General features: G+C 43.7%; 1 protein-coding gene across 1 annotated transcript in view; it reads left to right on the forward strand.

The window, feature by feature from the left end:
• Positions 1-20,000, forward strand: part of LOC143276128 (uncharacterized) — a 216,782-nt gene that overhangs the window by 13,249 nt on the left and 183,533 nt on the right. The window contains exons 4-13 of the mRNA XM_076580537.1: positions 122-297; positions 1,918-2,031; positions 4,362-4,547; positions 7,733-7,823; positions 8,399-8,605; positions 10,048-10,136; positions 11,018-11,128; positions 12,568-12,738; positions 14,586-14,676; positions 18,596-18,694. Of these exons, the coding sequence (XP_076436652.1) occupies positions 122-297; positions 1,918-2,031; positions 4,362-4,547; positions 7,733-7,823; positions 8,399-8,605; positions 10,048-10,136; positions 11,018-11,128; positions 12,568-12,738; positions 14,586-14,676; positions 18,596-18,694 (1,335 nt within the window). The remainder of the gene's footprint in view (positions 1-121; positions 298-1,917; positions 2,032-4,361; positions 4,548-7,732; positions 7,824-8,398; positions 8,606-10,047; positions 10,137-11,017; positions 11,129-12,567; positions 12,739-14,585; positions 14,677-18,595; positions 18,695-20,000) is intronic.

Here is a 20,000-nt window from a genome sequence, read left to right on the forward strand (position 1 = left end):
GTGATTCGAACCAGCGCGCTTCAGATTCTCTCGCTTCCTAGGCGGACGCGTTGCTTCTGGGCCATCATGACTTATCATCACCAGCATGACACTCACTGCTCCCTCTGTCCCCCCCCCCCAGGAGGCCCGGGGTCAGGCAAGTCAGCCCACGCCCAGCTGCTGGTGCAGCAGTTCCCAGGCTGGGTGCGGGTGGCCGTGGGGGACCTCCTGCGCCAGGAAGTGTCCACCAGGGCCGGCAAAGAGGCCAAGTGGCAGAAGGTCAGCGACCTGATGGCCAAGGGAGAGATGGCGTCGCAGGTAGGACGATTGGTTTTGTCCACTTCTGCTTGAGGGAAGTAGTTAGGAAGATTAATTAAAAAAAAAAAAAAAAAAAAAAAAGTGATGGTAAGATAAAATGTGATTTATACGAATGATATGCTGAATTCAGTTCAGTTCAGTTGCTCAAGGTTTTTGATCGATTGATATGGATACTTACATAGTGCTATTCTCGGTCAGAGACCAAGCTCTCAGCGCTTTTCAAACACAGAGTCATTTGCACAACAGGCTGGCTGCCTGGGTAGAGCTAACTGAGCCAACCCATCCCAGCACAGGACCCTGTACTCTTGATGCGTATCAACCGCTGTGTTGCCCACTACACTACACTGCACTGCACTACACTACACTACACTACACTGCACTGCACTACACTACACTACACTACACTGCACTGCACTACACTACACTACACTACACTGCACTGCACTTCACTACACTACACTACACTACACTACACTGCACTACACTGCACTACACTACACTACACTACACTACACTACACTACACTACACTACACTGCACTACACTACACTACACTACACTACACTACACTGCACTGCACTGCACTGCACAATACACTACACTGTACACTACACTACACTACACTACACTGCACTGCACTGCACTGCACTGCACTGCACAATACACTACACTGTACACTACACTGCACTGCACTGCACTGCACTGCACTGCACTGCACTGCACTGAACTGAACTGAACTACACTGCACTGCACTGCACTGCACTGCACTGCACTGCACTGCACTGCACTGAACTGAACTGAACTGAACTGAACTGCACTGCACTGCACTGCACTGCACTGCACTGCACTGAACTGAACTACACTACACTACACTACACTACACTACACTACACTACACTACACTACACTACACACTACACTACACTACACTGCACACTACACTACACTACACTGCACTGCACTGCACTGCACTACACTACACTACACTACACTACACTACACTACACTACACTACACTGCACTGCACTACACTACACACTACACTACACTGCACACTACACTACACTACACTGCACTACACTACAACCCAACCCAGCCCAACCCAGCACAAGACCCTGTACTCTTGATGCGTATCAACCGCTGTGTTGCCCACTACACTACACTGCACTGCACTACACTACACTACACTACACTACACTACACTACACTACACTACACTACACTACACTACAACACACACAACCCAAACCAACCCAACCCAACCCACGTGTGTCAATGTCAACCGCTGTGTTGCCCACTACACTACACTACACTACACTACACTACACTACACTACACTACACTACAACACACTACACTACACTACACTACAACACACTACAACACACACAACCCAACCCAACCCAACCCAACCCACGTGTGTCAATGTCAACCGCTGTGTTGCCCACTACACTACACTACACTACACTACACTACAACACACACAACCCAACCCAACCCATCCCAACCCACGTGTGTCAATGTCAACCGCTGTGTTGCCCACTACACTACACTACACTACACTACACACAACCCATCCCAACCCACGTGTGTCAATGTCAACCGCTGTGTTGCCCACAGGACGTGATCGACGAGATCCTTCCAGCCAAACTGCGGGCGTCGCACAATGCTGAGGGCTTCATCATCCAGGGATTCCCCTGCGACATGAAGCAAGCCACGCAGTATGAGAGAATGGTGAGCCTTTCTGCTGGCAGAGCGCACACACACGCACGCACGCACACACGCACGCACGCATGCATGCATGTATGCAAGCACTTGTACATGTACGTACGCACACACGCCATGCACGCACACACACACACACACACACACACACACACACACACACACACACACACACACACACACACACACAGAGTTATATGCAAGCACACAAACGCTCACATACATGCAGCAGGCCCATGCAGTACGGTGAGGGTTTCTGCTGGCAGTGCGTGCACACGCACACACACACACACACACACACACACACACACACACACACACACACACACACACACACATACACACACACACATGCACACACACGCATGCACACACATAGATATATGCTAACACACACACACACACATATACATGGACCAGGTCACACAGCATGAGATAATTGTGAGCGTTTCTGCTGCACACACACACACAGAAAGAAATACACATGCATGCACACATGTACATGCACGTACGCACACACGCAAGCATGCACACACACACAGATATATGCAAACACATGCACACACACACACACACACACACACACACACACACACATACGCATACGCATACACACACACTCAGCAAACACACAGGCACGCTGACATTCGCATGTGTGTGCGACCTGCGCATAGATTTATCTGCGCTTATTTTTGTAAAAGCATCACCTGAACGACATCACCTGAAGTAACGACATCACATCACCTGCACTAACAGCATTACCTGAACTATTGACCAATGACTTGACCTGAACTAACGACATCATCACATCACCTGAACTGATGACATCACCTGAACTATCGATATCACCTGAACTAACGACATCACCTCATGTGAACTAACAACATCACATCACCTGCACTAACGACATTACATGAAGTATTGACTAACGACATTACCTGAGTTAACGACATCACCCGAACTAATGACATCACCTGAACTAACGTCATCACCACACGTTGTTAGCATGGTGACGTGAACTAAGGACATCACCTGAACTAACAACATCACCTGAATTTACGACCTCACCTGAACTTGCGACATTACCTGAACTAACAACATCATCACATCACCCTGACTAACGACATCACCTGAACTTTCAACATCACCCGACCTCACAACACCACGACATCACCTGAACTAAGCGACATCACCTGAACCAGTGATATCACTAATGACAGCAGCCGAACTAACGACACCACCTCACCTGAACTAACGACATCACCTGAACTAAATGACATCACCCGAGCTAACGACATCACCTCACCTGAACTAAACGACATCACCTGAACTAAACGACATCACCTGAACCAATAACATCACCAATGACATCACCCGAACTAGCGACATCACCTAACCTGAACTAACGACATCACCTGAACTAAACGACATCACCTGAACCAATAACATCACTAATGACATCACCCGAACTAACGACATCACCTAACCTGAACTAAACGACATCACCTGAACTAAACGACATCACCTGAACTAAACGACATCACCTGAACCAATGACATCACTAATGACATCACCCGAACTAACGACATCACCTAACCTGAACTAACGACATCACCTGAACTAAACGACATCACCTGAACAAAACGACATCACCTGAACCAATGACATCACTAATGACAGCACCCGAACTAACAACGTCAGCTCACCTGAACTAACGACATCACCTGTAAAAAAAATCTCACAGCTTCCACTTATAATGTCCATGATCCTAACTAACGACATCACCCAAACTAACGACATCACCTGAACTAACAACATCAACCAGACTAACAACATCGCGACCTCACCTGAACAAACTGGATATCACCTGAACTGGCATAACCTGAACTAACGACATCACCCACGCTAACGACAATACCCACATGTTGTTGCCATGGTGACCTGAACTAACAACATCACCCGCACTAAGACAATACCCACATGTTGTTGCCATGGTGACCTGAACTAACGACATCACCTGGATTAACGACATCATCTGAATTCACGACATCACCACACCTGAATTAACGACATCACCTGAACTAACGACATCACTTGAACTGATCACCTCACTTGAACTAACATCACCTGAACTGACGACATCACCTGCACACACACACACACACACACACACACACACACACACACACACACACACACACACACACACACTGTTGCCGTAACAACAACATCAACCCGAACTAACACAACATCACCCAAACTAACATAACAATCACCTGAAACTAACCCTACCTCACCTGCACACCCACGGACACCTTGTTGTTGCCGCTGGCGACCAGGTGGGGCGCGTGGACGTGGTGTTCCTGGTGGACTGTGAGGAGGAGACTCTCTCCAAGCAGCTACAGGAGAGGGCCAAGCAGTCCAAGAGGCTTGACGCCGGCACGGCCTCCAAGAGAATCCAGGCCTTCAAGGAGAAAACGCTGCCCGTTCTGAAGCACTACGACGACCAGGAGAAGCTGTTTATCGTAAGGAGCGGTGGCGGTGGTGGCGGTGGTGGTGGTGTTGGTGGTGGTGGTGGTGTTTTTTTGTTTTTTGTTTCGTTTGTGTTGTTGGTTTTTGTTTTTTTTATTGTAAAGACGATAATGATGGTGATGAGTGTATAGGGTACTGTTCCTACCAGTAGTTAGAATAATAATGGGAATTATGATGATAACAACAACAAGAACAACAATGATGATGATGATTATTGTTAAAAAAAAAGATGATGATAATAATGATAATAAACATGATGTTATGATATAATACAAAATAATTTGACATGATATAATATAATATGATGTAATGAAATATAATGTAGTAAAAATAATAATGACAATGATAATAACAATAATAGTGATGATGATTATTATTATGGTAATTATACTACTACTACTAATACTACTAATGTAAATTATATTGCACCTTTCCATGTAAACCTTACTCAGTTGCACGGTACAATATAAAAACCAACTGGTTGCTATACCTATTCTGCTGTCTGTCCCAGCCAATCTATCAGCAATACAAGCATCGTCACAGCCACCTTGTGAACAGGTTCTGCAGTCATATTTGTGTCTCAGTATCTTTGATGATGATTGTGTTGTTCTTACACTATATACAAACCAGTCATGTCATCAAGAAAAAAAACAACAACAACAACAACAACAAAAAACCCACAAAACCCCCCACAAAAAACCCAACAACAGCAACCCAGTGCTGAGGGGTTGGCACTGGTTGTCTACTTTGCTGGTGCTGTGCTGAATGGAGTGATGGCCTAGAGGTAATGCGTCCGCCAAGGAAGCGAGAGAATCTGAGCGGGCTGGTTCGAATCACGCTCAGCCGCCGATATTTTCTCCCCCTCCACTAGACCTTGAGTGGTGGTCTGGATGCTAGTCATTCGGATGAGACGATAAACCGAGGTCCCGTGTACAGCACGCACTTAGCGCACGTAAAAGAACCCACGGCAACAAAACGGTTGTTCCTGGCAAAATTCTATAGAAAAATCCACTTCGATAGGAAAAACAAATATAACTGCATGCAGGGGGAAAAAAAAGGATGGTGCGGTAGTGTAGAGTCGCGCTCTCCCTGGGGAGAGCAGCCCGAATTTCGTGCAGAGAAATCTGTTGTGACAAAAAGAAATAAAAATACAAATACATATTTTCACACGCTGTGGCCAGTCTGTGCTGTCTCCCCTGCATGCACCCAACTTTCCATCAACCTAGCCAGAATTATCACAGGTTGTTAACTTATGCTGCACACTTCCCCTGCCAAGTCTGTGTGTGAAAAACACCCTCCAGGCCCAAATACCCTGGACGCTCTCAGTCACGTGATTCGGTTCATGTCGAAACAAGCCAGTGGAAAATAATTCAAACTCAGTCGAGGGGGTGCAAGGTGAATTAATTTCCTATTGCACAGGGAAATTTGGCTGCAGCTGTCAAACTTTGTGACGGTGTGAAAAACAATCCATTGACATGATCCCACAATGTTGACTAAAGTCGCTTAAATGGCATTGAACTGTCTAGTTGACTGAGGAGGAAGAGGAGGAGTTTTTGTTTAATGTCCCGTCACACATATCGGTGATTGAAGGCATTTTGTTAAAGTATTAATTTTATGAATACATTTGAGTATTATCGGTTAGAAGGGATGGGAGATGTGAATGAATGGAGGGTTGAGGGAAACTGGGCAAATGAGGGTGAAATGAGGGTGAAATTTGAAAAAAACCCCAATCTAAATACAATGTTAAAGGAAAGTACTTAAAGGACTTCATAAAAGAGAAGTTGTTAAACTGACAAGCGAAACAACTGATAATGAATGCAAAACGTCAAAAACATCAACGTTCTCAGTCACTTGTGAAGACATACTTTCGTGTACATGAGGCTTCATCAAGCTACAGTCAAAAATGATATGCTGAATCGTCAGGTTACTAAAGCATATGCACTTGACATTAGAACAATACTTGGTCGGTAATGAATCTGATTATTGTCTGAGAGCTAAACTCAGAACTGGTCTGCGAATCTGAAGTTGCCCATGGCAGTGAAAGAATTAATCAACCGCTGTTCTGACAAACTCTGTTGCTGGAGTTTGTTCAGGGATGGCAGAATGAAATGGAATGTCTCCCCTCTCCGTCATGTCCTGACGGGCACAACAGCCCAGCGGTTAACTCACTCAGTACGGCCAGTCCTCTCTTCTCTACACAGACTCCTCGGATGTCCAGTGGGTGTCTCAATGACCCAACATTTAGCTTCCGTCGTCAGAATTGTGGTATTCTTTGTCAACATTCACGTCTTCAGTATAAGAGCCTTCGCTTGCAATATTTTGATGATGGTAATTGGGGTGAAACGCTGTTGACGTCGTCTCTTTCGCCGTTCGTATGGAGAGAGTTAAAGTGATGGCCTTTCAGTCCGAGGGTCCGGAGTCTGAATTCCTGGTCACGGCGCTTGGTGGGTAAAGGGTGGAGATTTTCCCCAGGTCAGTTTTCAGTTTCAGTTTCAGTAGCTCAAGGAGGCGTCTCTGCGTTCGCCGGACAAATCCATATACGCTACACCACATCTGCCAAGCAGATGCCTGACCAGCAGCATAACCCAACGCGCTTAGTCAGGCCTTGAGAAAAAAAAAGGGTGAATAAATAATAGATAATTACATAAAAAAAAGAACTACTACTACTAATAATAATATGTATAAGGCGCAAAAACTTGATGAAGTCAATTATAAGCGTACATAAATAAATAAATAAATAATTTTAAACAGGTCAACAGATGTGTAGACCTGTTGGTGCCTGAACCCCCTTTGAGTGTATACGCAGGCAGAAGAACAAACTGCCTTCATGTCGACATTCGGTGGGTTATATGAACAAGAACATATCCACCATGTACACCCCCTACTCCCCCCCCCCCGACCTCCCAAACATTGAGTATGGCTGCCTGCATGGCAGGATGAAAACAATCATGTACATGAAAGCCCACTTGTACGTACACGTGAACATGGGAGTTGCTGCCCATGAACGTGGAAGAAGAAGTTACATTGTGATGTGTGTGGGGGGGAGGGAAGGAGGGGGAAAGGTGTGGGGGGTGGGGGCTTGTGTGTGTTTGCGTGTGTAAGTGTGTGTGTGTATGTGTGTGTATAACTCTGTATGTGTGTGTGTGTGTGTGTGTGTGTGTGTGTGTTGTGCACACAGCTGGACGGAGAGAAGGAGACAAAGCAGATAGCGGAGGACCTGATCATGCTGTTTGAGACTGTCGTCTGCAGCGGAGGCAAGGGGTCGCCCGGTGAGTGATGAGAGCTTCCCGGTTTTTTTAGTTTTTTGTCTTTGAAGAATCCTGCAGTCATTCTTGTCTTCTTCCCTATATTGTACATGTATTGCAACTGTCAAATGTACTGTAATTTGTCAATCCGCTGTGTTGATGTTGTGTCAAATGTGGAAGTGTTACGGTGATGATGCTGAAGAGAAAATAAAACCTTCTAGGCAAGCAACAACAGCAACAACAACAACAACAACAACAACAAAAAAAAAAGAAAATAAAAAGGAAAGAATTTGAAGTGAAAGCATTATATTTTAGGCATGTGAAAAATACAAGGAGGGGAGAATTTCAATGTCCTATAACCTTCTAGGCAAATGGAAAAGAAAAGAAAGGGAAATAATTTGAAGTGAAAGCATTATATTTTAGGCATGTGAAAAATACAAAGAGGGAAGAATTTCAATGTCCTATAACCTTCTAGGCAAGCGAGAAAAAAACAAAAAAAAAAAAAAAAAAAAAACCAGAGAAAAGAATCTGAAGAGAAAATATAACCTTCTAGGCAAGTAAAAAAGAATAGAGGGAAGACTTTCAATGTGATATTTCAGTGGAGAAGGTGAAGGAGAGAGCCTCGCGTGAGGGCAAGTCACGCGATCGGGAGACGAAGAGAGACGTCGCGTCACGAGAGGGCAAGTCACGTGATCGGGAGACGAAGAGAGACGTCGCGTCACGAGAGCGTGGTTCTCGCACCACCACTCCCCTGCCGCCCATCGGAGACAAAGGAATTCCGGACGTGCCCATCGTGTTTCTCACAGGTCAGGAGAAATGATAATAATAATAATGATAGAATAATATTGAAGTGCTTTTTCGATAGCGCTGTTCCCTCACAGAGAGGATCACGGTGCTTCACAACTTAAATGATAACATAAAAAAAAGGTAATAAAGAAACAACAGTTCTCAAGAAAATTCAAATAACTAATATAACATTAACAATAATAAAACAACAATTCTCAAGAAAATTCAAATAACAAACAATCACTCATGGCTCTTCGCAAATTACATGTTACTAAAGTGAAGCAGTAGTCATCAAGAAAAAATTATCAACCACGAAGAAACAGTGGCCATCCTCACATCATAAAACAGCACACACACACACACACACACACATGTGCACAATGCGCACATGCACACACACACACACACACACACACACACACTCTCTCTCTATCTGTATTCGCTTATACATTTGCTTATCATCATTGTCATCGTTGCTGTCATCATGATCATCACCGTGATCATCATCACTGCTATTACTCGGCTTTTGATGTTAATAATAATAATAATGGATACTTACATAGCACACTATCCAGAAATCTGCTCTAGGTGCTTTACAAAAACGCTTTTGTTAACATAAAACATTATATCTATGTTACATACACACACCAAAATGTGACTACACACACACACACACACACACACACACACACCACACACACACACACACACACACACACTGCATACATACATTTTAATATACATGTGTATCTAACAGCTACCCTAACACATACGCACACATTGGCAGGCACAAACTTACATAAACACACATGATTATTTGGGCTTTTGATGGCAGGAAAGTTTTGGGACATCTTTTTTTTGTCTACTATGGGGATTTTTTTCTTCTTCGATTTTTGAATGGACTGATGGAAAGGCCATGATTATTTTAGGATTGTAGTAAATGAAAAGAGTGCGTAAAGTTCTTTAACCACACACACACACACACACAACTTACACACAACACACACACATACCACACACACACACACACACACACACACACACACACACACACACATGATAGAAAAAACCCCAAACAAATGATAATAATAATATCATTTATTTTCAGTCTAATGTCATCATCTTAGATGAACAGACTATAAATGAATAAACGAACAAACACACATGTTTTTATGTTTTATTGTGTCTTATAAACCAACCCTATACGGACTGTCCTAAAACCCTCTTGGTCAAGAGAGTGGGGATGTAACTTGGGCAAGACACTCTCCGCTATAATCAAATTCTAGCCCAGATAGTCAGTTACCTCCTCTGCTGTTCTAATGGGCATCGTCGGACACGACTGACTATCATATTTCGTATCAAACCTTAAGGTTTTATGACAATAAGATACTCCATTCTGTTCTGTTCTATTCTATTCACATGCATCTGTCCACCCATCAGTTGATGCATGCTTCGCTTCCAGGTGGACCGGGCTATGGAATCTCCTCACAGGCACATCAGCTGGTGAAGCAGTACCCAAAGTGGGCCACCGTCGAGATGGACGCGTCAAAGGTGAGGATGATGATGATGATGATGATGATGATGATGATGATGATGATGATGATGATGATGATGATGATGATGATGATGATGATGATGATGATGTTGATGATGATGATGATGATGATGTTGATGATGATGATGATGATGATGATGATGATGATGATGTTGATGATGATGATGTTGATGATGATGATGATGATGATGATGATGATGATGATGATGATGTTGATGATGATGATGATGATGATGTTGATGATGATGATGTTGATGATGATGATGATGATGATGATGATGATGATGATGATGATGTTGATGATGATGATGATGATGATGATGATGATGATGATGATGTTGATGATGTTGATGATGATGATGATGTTGATGATGATGATGATGATGATGATGATGATGATGATGATGATGTTGATGATGATGATGATGATGATGATGATGACAACGATGATGATGAGATATCTGTTGTGATAAAAGAGAAATACAAATATAATTATGTGTGTGAAAGTGAAAGACTCGGCAGCCCCCCAAAAGAGCCCCTTTTCTTTTTTTTTCTGTAGTGTTTCTACTGTAGTATACATGCACGGAAAGGTATTGTGAAAATTCTTTTGTCCTGTATAAGGAAAAAAAAAGATGATGCATCTACAATGCTTAAATCTCTGTTTGTTTCTAGTATTATTCATCGCCTTAATTCATTGAATAGAATTTATCTTTCCTTTTGTGCAGGACAAAGAATATACGTTGAAAATTTCTGGAAGAAAAGAACCTTCGTTGCAAGGGAGAAAGAAGATAGATACTTTGAAAATGTGATCACAGACAGCAGTGAGTGTTTTGTGAGACAGTTGTTCACGACGATGAACGTTGGGTGATTGTTCCAGGACACGGCAGACACCGTACTGCCCAAACTGCGAGCAGCCCAGAAAGCGGATGGGTTCATCATTCAGGGGTGCTTCTCCGATGTGGACCAGGCCAAAGAGTTTGAGAAAGTGGTGAGAACATTTTAATGTTCTGATGGTAATAATAATGATAATAATAATAATAATAATACTGTACATTTATATAGAGCCCTTTCTCACTAAGAGCGCAGGGCGCTTTACATGAAAGAAAAATATTACAAGTAACATAAAACATTCATGGCCACTCTTTCTCAAAAAACCCTCCCCCCACTCACACTCTCCCTTTCCCACTCTACATACATCCAAAGTGAGCTGACATGGGTGGTGTTGGAGAAAAGGAAGCTGAGAGTACTTATAGATAGGTTTATTATGTTTTTTTCTTTCTCCAATCACTGACACTCACCCTCTCCATCAGTTTAGATTTTGTACTCTATCTTTTCCACATTCTGTTCTCTTTCTGTCTCTGTCTGTCTGTCTCTTCCTTTCTTAGTCCCCTCCTCCTTGCCATTCGGCTATTGTATTTGTATTTCTTTTTATCACTACAGATTTCTCTTCGTGAAATTCGGGCTACTCTCCCCAGGGAGAGTGCGTCACTACACTACAGTGCCACCCATTTTTTTTGGTATTTTTTTCCTGCCTGCAGTTTTATTTCCTTTTCCCTATCAAAAGTGGATTTTTCATACAAAATTTTGCCAGGAACAACCCTTTTGTTGCCGTGGGTTCTTTTACTTGCGCTTAGTGCATGCTAGCACACGGGACCTCGGTTTATCGTCTCATCTGAATGACTAGCGCCCAGACCACCACTCAAGGTCTAGTGGAGAAAATATCGGCGGCTGAGCCGTGATTCGAACCAGCGCGCTCAGATTCTCTCGCTTCCTAGGCGGACGCATTACCTCCAGGCCATCAGTCCACTATTAGGAGTTAAGTGGCAGAATGATCAAAGCACTCGTCTGCCTGTACATTGTCTGTGAGGGCGTTGGTTCCATTACTGCTTTATTCCTTTTCTCCCAAGTTTGGCTAGGAATATCAAACATGTACGTACACGAGTGGGCTTTTACGTGTGCATGACCGTTTTTACCCTGCCATGTAGGCAGCCACACTCCGTCTTTGGGGAGTGATGGCCTAGAGGTAACGCGTCCGCCTAGGAAGCGAGAGAGAATCTGAGCGCGCTGGTTCGAATCACGGCTCAGCGATATTTTCTCCCCCTCCACTAGACCTTGAGTGGTGGTCTGGACGCTAGTCATTCGGATGAGACGTTAAACCGAGGTCCCGTGTGCAGCATGCACTTAGCGCACGTAAAAGAACCCACGGCAACGAAAAGGTTGTTCCTGGCAAAATTCTGTAGAAAAATCCACTTCGATAGGAAAAACAAATGAAACTGCACGCAGGAAAAAATACAAAAAAATGGGTGGCGCTGTAGTATAGCGACGCGCTCTCCCTGGGGAGAGCAGCCCGAATTTCACACAGAGAAATCTGTTGTGATAAAAAGTAATACAGATACAGATATAAGTATCTGCATCATCATCGTGCAGCTGGGCCGAGTGGACGCTGTGTTCCTGGTGGACTTTGAGGAGGACACGGTGACCAAGCACCTGCAAGGGAGCGTCAAAGATCCCAACGCCGTCAGACAGAGAATGGCTGCCTACAAGGAGAAGATGATGCCTGCACTGAAGGGCTTTGAGGACAGGGGGAAGCTGTTTGTGGTACGGGGGGCCGTGTTGTTAACGATGATGATGATGATGATGATGATGCTAATGCTAACGATAATTATGATGATGATGATAATGATACTGCTTCTTCAGGTGGATGGGGAGAAGGAATTGAATGATGATGATGGTGATGATGACGATGACAATGATAATAATAATGATGATGATAGTGATGATAATGATGATAATGATGATGATGATGATGATGATACTGCTTCTTCAGGTGGATGGGAAGAAGGAATTGAATGATGATGATGGTGATGATGATGATGATAATGCTAATGATAATTATGATGATGATGATTATGTTACTACTACTACTATGACAACGACTACTACTATTTCTGTAACTACTGCTGCTACTAATGATAATGATAACAATAATGCTGATGGTAATTATGATAATGATAATATTAATAATAATGACGACAATAATGATGATGCTACCACTACTTCTACTGCTGCTGCTACTACTACTACTACTGATAATAATGATAATGCTGCTGCAAATGATAATTATGATGATAATAATGATAATGATAATGACACTACTACTACTACTACTACTACTACTGCTGCTGCTGCTGCTGCTGCTGCTACCACTACTACTGCTGCTACCACTACTACTGCTGCTACTACTACTACTACTGCTGCTGCTACTACTACTACTACTACTAATGATAATGATAATAATGATTCTACTGCCACTGCTGCTGCTGTTGCTGCTGCTGCTACTACTACTACTACTAAGGATAATGGTGATGATGATAGTAATAATGATAACAATAATGATGATAATGATACTACTCCTATACTGCTACTGCTGCTTCTACTACTACTACTACTACTATTGATAATAATGACAATGATAAAAATGATACTGCTACTACTACTACTTACTACTTCTAACAATAATGATGATGATGTTAATGATGATGATAATAATAATGATAACAATAATGATGATAATGATACTGCTACTACTACTGCTGCTGCTACTGCTACTGTTACTGCTACTACTTCTGATAATAACAATGATCATAATGATACTGCTACTACTGCTGCTGCTACTACTACTACTACTTCTAATGATGATGATGATTATGATGATAATTATGATGATCATGATGAATATGATGGTCATGATAGTGATGATGATAATGATGTTGATGATAATGAAGAAGATAATGATCATGATAGTGATGTTGATGATGATGACGATGATGATGATGATGATGATGATGAGGAGGAGGAGGATGAGGATGAGGATGAGGATACTGCTGCTACAGGTGGACAGGGAGAAGGAATTGAATGAAAGTGATGGTGATGATGATGATGATAATGATAATGATGATGATGATGATACTGCTTCTTCAGGTGGACGGGGAGAACGAATTGAATGATAATGATGGTAATGATGATGGTGATGGTGATGATGATGCTACTACTGGTGGATGGGGGGAAGGAATTGAATGATAATGATGATAATGATGACAATGATAATAATAGTGATGATGATAATGATGATAATAATGATGATGATGCTGATGATGCTGCTGATGATGATGATAATGATAATAATGATGATGATGATGATGATGATGATGATGGTGATGATGATACTGCTACTGATGATAATGATGATGATGATGATGGTGATAATGATAATAATGATGATGATAATAATAATGATAATAATGATGATAATAATGATGATGATAACGATGGTGATAATGATGATGATGATGATGATGATGGTGATAATGATAATAATGATGATGATGATGATAATAATGATAATGATGATGATGATGATGATGATGATGATACTGCCGCTACAGGTGGACGGGGAGAAGGAGCTGAAGCAGGTGACGGACGACCTGATCATGATGTTTGAGGAGATGAGGAGCGGGAAACGTGCCGGATCCGCTGGTGAGGTTGTGTGTGTGTGTGTGTGTGTGTGTGTGTGTGTGTGTGTGTGTGTCTCTCTCTCTGTGTGTGTGTGTGTGTGTGTGTGACTCTGTGTGTGTGTGTGTGTGTGTGTGTGTGTGTGACTGTGTGTGTGTGCGTGTGTGTGTATGTGTGTGTGTCTGTGTGTGTGTGTGACTCTGTGTGTGTGTGTGTGTCACTCTGTGTGTGTATGTGTGTGTGTGTGTGTGTGTGTCACTGTGTGTGTCACTGTGTGTGTGTGTGTCACTGTGTGTGTGTCACTGTGTGTGTGTGTGTCACTGTGTGTGTGTCACTGTGTGTGTGTGTGTGTCACTGTGTGTGTGTCTCTGTGTGTGTGTGTGTGTCACTGTGTGTGTGTCACTGTGTGTGTGTGTGTGTCACTGTGTGTGTGTCACTGTGTGTGTGTGTGTCACTGTGTGTGTGTCACTGTGTGTGTGTCACTGTGTGTGTGTCACTCTGTGTGTGTGTGTGTGTGTCACTGTGTGTGTGTGTCACTGTGTGTGTGTCACTGTGTGTGTGTCACTGTGTGTGTGTCACTGTGTGTGTGTGTCACTGTGTGTGTGTCACTGTGTGTGTGTGTCACTGTGTGTGTTTGTCACTGTGTGTGTGTCACTGTGTGTGTCACTGTGTGTGTGTCACTGTGTGTGTGTCACTGTGTGTGTGTGTGTGTCACTGTGTGTGTGTCACTGTGTGTGTGTGTGTGTCACTGTGTGTGTGTCACTGTGTGTGTGTGTGTCACTGTGTGTGTGTCACTGTGTGTGTGTCACTGTGTGTGTGTCACTCTGTGTGTGTGTGTGTGTGTCACTGTGTGTGTGTGTCACTGTGTGTGTGTCACTGTGTGTGTGTCACTGTGTGTGTGTGTCACTGTGTGTGTGTCACTGTGTGTGTGTGTCACTGTGTGTGTTTGTCACTGTGTGTGTGTCACTGTGTGTGTCACTGTGTGTGTCACTGTGTGTGTCACTGTGTGTGTGTGTCACTGTGTGTGTGTCACTGTGTCACTGTGTGTGTGTCACTCTGTGTGTGTGTGTGTGAGTGTGTGTGTCACTGTGTGTGTGTCACTGTGTGTGTGTGTGTGTGTGTCACTGTGTGTGTGTGTCACTCTGTGTGTGTGTCACTGTGTGTGTTTGTCACTGTGTTTGTGTGTGTCACTGTGTTTGTGTGTCACTGTGTGTGTGTGTCACTGTGTGTGTTTGTCACTGTGTTTGTGTGTGTCACTGTGTTTGTGTGTCACTGTGTGTGTGTGTCACTGTGTGTGTGTGTGTCACTGTGTGTGTGTGTCACTGTGTTTGTGTGTGTCACTGTGTTTGTCACTGTGTGTGTGTGTCACTGTGTGTGTGTCACTGTGTGTGTTTGTCACTGTGTGTGTGTCACTGTGTGTGTGTGTCACTGTGTGTGTGTGTCACTGTGTTTGTGTGTCACTGTGTTTGTCACTGTGTGTGTGTGTCACTGTGTGTGTGTCACTGTGTGTGTGTCACTGTGTGTGTTTGTCACTGTGTGTGTGTGTCACTGTGTGTGTGTGTCACTGTGTGTGTGTCACTGTGTGTGTCACTGTGTGTGTGTCACTGTGTTTGTCACTGTGTGTGTGTCACTGTGTGTGTGTCACTGTGTGTGTGTGTCACTGTGTGTGTGTCACTGTGTGTGTGTGTGTGTCACTGTGTGTGTGTGTCACTGTGTGTGTGTCACTGTGTGTGTCACTGTGTGTGTGTGTGTCACTGTGTGTGTTTGTCACTGTGTGTGTGTCACTGTGTGTGTCACTGTGTGTGTGTGTCACTGTGTGTGTGTGTCACTGTGTGTGTGTCACTGTGTGTGTCACTGTGTGTGTGTCACTCTGTGTGTGTGTGTGAGTGTGTGTGTCACTGTGTGTGTGTCACTGTGTGTGTGTGTGTCACTGTGTGTGTGTGTCACTGTGTGTGTTTGTCACTGTGTTTGTGTGTGTCACTGTGTTTGTGTGTCACTGTGTGTGTGTGTGTCACTGTGTGTGTGTGTCACTGTGTGTGTGTGTGTCACTGTGTGTGTGTGTCACTGTGTGTGTGTGTCACTGTGTTTGTGTTTGTCACTGTGTTTGTCACTGTGTGTGTGTGTCACTGTGTTTGTGTGTCACTGTGTGTGTGTCACTGTGTGTGTGTCACTGTGTGTGTGTCACTGTGTGTGTGTGTGTCACTGTGTGTGTGTCACTGTGTGTGTGTGTCACTGTGTGTGTGTGTCACTGTGTTTGTGTTTGTCACTGTGTTTGTCACTGTGTGTGTTTGTCACTGTGTGTGTTTGTCACTGTGTGTGTGTCACTGTGTGTGTTTGTCACTGTGTGTGTGTGTCACTGTGTGTGTGTGTCACTGTGTTTGTGTTTGTCACTGTGTTTGTGTGTGTCACTGTGTTTGTCACTGTGTGTGTGTGTCACTGTGTGTGTCACTGTGTGTGTCACTGTGTGTGTGTCACTGTGTGTGTGTCACTGTGTGTGTGTGTCACTGTGTGTGTCACTGTGTGTGTGTGTCACTGTGTTTGTGTGTCACTGTGTGTGTCACTGTGTGTGTGTCACTGTGTGTGTGTGTGTGTGTGTGTGTGTGTGTGTGAGTGTGTGTCACTGTGTTTGTCACTGTGTGTGTGTGTCACTGTGTGTGTTTGTCACTGTGTTTGTGTGTGTCACTGTGTTTGTCACTGTGTGTGTGTGTCACTGTGTGTGTGTGTCATTGTGTGTGTTTGTCACTGTGTGTGTGTGTCACTGTGTGTGTGTGTCACTGTGTGTGTCACTGTGTGTGTGTGTCACTGTGTGTGTCACTGTGTGTGTGTGTCACTGTGTGTGTGTGTCACTGTGTGTGTGTGTCACTGTGTGTGTGTGTGTGTCACTGTGTGTGTCACTGTGTGTGTGTGTCACTGTGTTTGTCACTGTGTGTGTGTCACTGTGTGTGTCACTGTGTGTGTTTGTCACTGTGTGTGTGTCACTGTGTGTGTTTGTCACTGTGTTTGTGTGTGTCACTGTGTTTGTCACTGTGTGTGTGTGTGTGTGTCACTGTGTTTGTCACTGTGTGTGTTTGTCACTGTGTTTGTGTGTGTCACTGTGTTTGTCACTGTGTGTGTGTGTGTCACTGTGTGTGTTTGTCACTGTGTGTGTGTCACTGTGTGTGTGTCACTGTGTGTGTCACTGTGTGTGTGTCACTGTGTGTGTGTCACTGTGTTTGTCACTGTGTGTGTGTCACTGTGTGTGTGTCACTGTGTGTGTGTCACTGTGTGTGTCACTGTGTGTGTCACTGTGTGTGTGTGTCACTGTGTGTGTCACTGTGTGTGTGTCACTCTGTGTGTGTGTGTGTGTGTGTGTGTGTGTGTGTGTGTGAGTGTGTGTCACTGTGTGTGTGTGTGTGTGTGTGTGTGTGTGTGTGTGTGTGTGTGTGTGTGTGTGTGTGTGTGTGTGTGTGTGTGTGTGTGTGTGTGTGTGTGTGTGTGTGTGTGTGTGTGTGTATTTCCAGTCATTTCAGGAAAGCAGTGTACATTTAACTGTGTTTCCTTCCATATCATTAAAGCAGTCTATCTATCTATCTATCTAACTATCTATCTCTCTGTCTATCTGTCTGTCTATCTAACTATCTGTCTCTCTATCTACCTGTCTGACCGTCTCTCTCTCTCTCTCTGTCTGTCTGTGTCTGTCTATCTATCTATCTTTCTCTATCTATCTGTCTGACTGTGTCTGATGTCTATCTATCTATCTGTCTATCTGTTTGACTGTGTCTGTCTGTCTCTCTATCTGTCTGACTGTGTCTGTCTGTCTGTCTATCTGTATATCTGTCTATCTAACTCCATCTACCTACCTATCTATCTATCTATCTGTCTGTCTATCTGTCTAACTCTGTCTATCTATCTATATGTTTATATATCTCTATACATACATGATACATGTTTCCATCCATTTCAGGAAAGAAGCAGAAGAGAGCAGTGGCTCGAGGCTCCCCCTCCCCTCCCCCCTCAATGTCCGACAAAGGCATTCCTGACGTGCCTGTCATTTTCCTCGCAGGTTGGTACTCCTTTCTTTCTTTCTTCTTCTTCTTCTTCTTCTTCGTTCATAAATGAATAAATAAATCTGTCGTCCTCACTGTATCAGTTAGAGACCATCCTTGTGAGAAGACACTTGGATAAGGCAATGGTAAAACATAATTAATCATTTTCGTACCTTAACTAGTTGTTGGTAATGATTCATGATTCATTAAGTCTCTGCGCTTAAAAGGCAGAAAAAGAAACTTTGAAAGATTTAGTTTACTGTCGAGTCCACCAATCAAAATACTTGCACATTGCTGATCCCGTGTCAAGTATGAGCTGGAACTATTTATACAATATTTCAACCTAAGGTCACTGTAGTTTGGGCATTCAAACAGTACATGGAATTCATCTTCACAGTCAGCAGAACAAAGAGGGCAACCCATTTGACCGACAGGGGAAAAGCGGTGGGCGTGGCTGTTTATAGCCGAAACACCCATTCTGAAACGTGTGAAAATTTGTCTGTTTGTTTATCTGTCTGTTATTTATCTACTTATTTGTGTGCCTTGTGTAGGTTTCTTTATGTATGTTATGTTTGCAACGGGTCACAGGCCTATACGCAATTAAAACATTTGTTCTTGTTCTTCTTCGTTCATGGGCTGCAACTTCCGTGTTGACTCGTATGTACACGAGTGGGCTTTTTACGTGTATGACCGTTTTTACCCCACCATGCAGGCAGCCATACCCCGTTTTCGGGGGGTGTGCATGCTGGATACGTTCCTTGTTTCCATAACGCTGACATGGATTAGAGGGTCCTTTACGTGCGTATTTGATCTTCTTCTTGCATACACACACAAAGGGGGGTTCAGGCACAAGCAGGTCTGCACATTATGTTGACCCGGGAGATCCGAAAAATCTCCACCCTTTACCCATCAGGCACTGTTACGAAGAATCGAACCCGGGACTCTCAGATTGAAAGTCCAGCAACTTTAACGACTCGGCTATTGTTCCCATCCCATAGTTTATTCATTTGTAGATTAGTTTGTTAGTAAGTTAGTTGTGGGTTTTTTTATATAATAAATTGATTGGTTATTTAAACTATTTAGTTAATGATCTACTGAGTTACGATGAAAGAAACAAGATAAAAGTTTATGCTTCAAATCCTTGAAACCTCATTCTCCGGGCGCAATAGCCGAGTGGTTAAAGCGTTGGACTTTCAATCTGAGGGTCCCGGGTTCGAATCTCGGTGTCGCCTGGTGGGTAAAGGGTGGAGATTTTTACGATCTCCCAGGTCAGCACATGTGCAGACCAGCCAGTGCCTGAACCCCCTTCGTGTGTATACGCAC

Source organism: Babylonia areolata, chromosome 31, assembly GCF_041734735.1.
Source record: "Babylonia areolata isolate BAREFJ2019XMU chromosome 31, ASM4173473v1, whole genome shotgun sequence".
Lineage (NCBI taxonomy): Eukaryota > Metazoa > Mollusca > Gastropoda > Neogastropoda > Buccinidae > Babylonia > Babylonia areolata.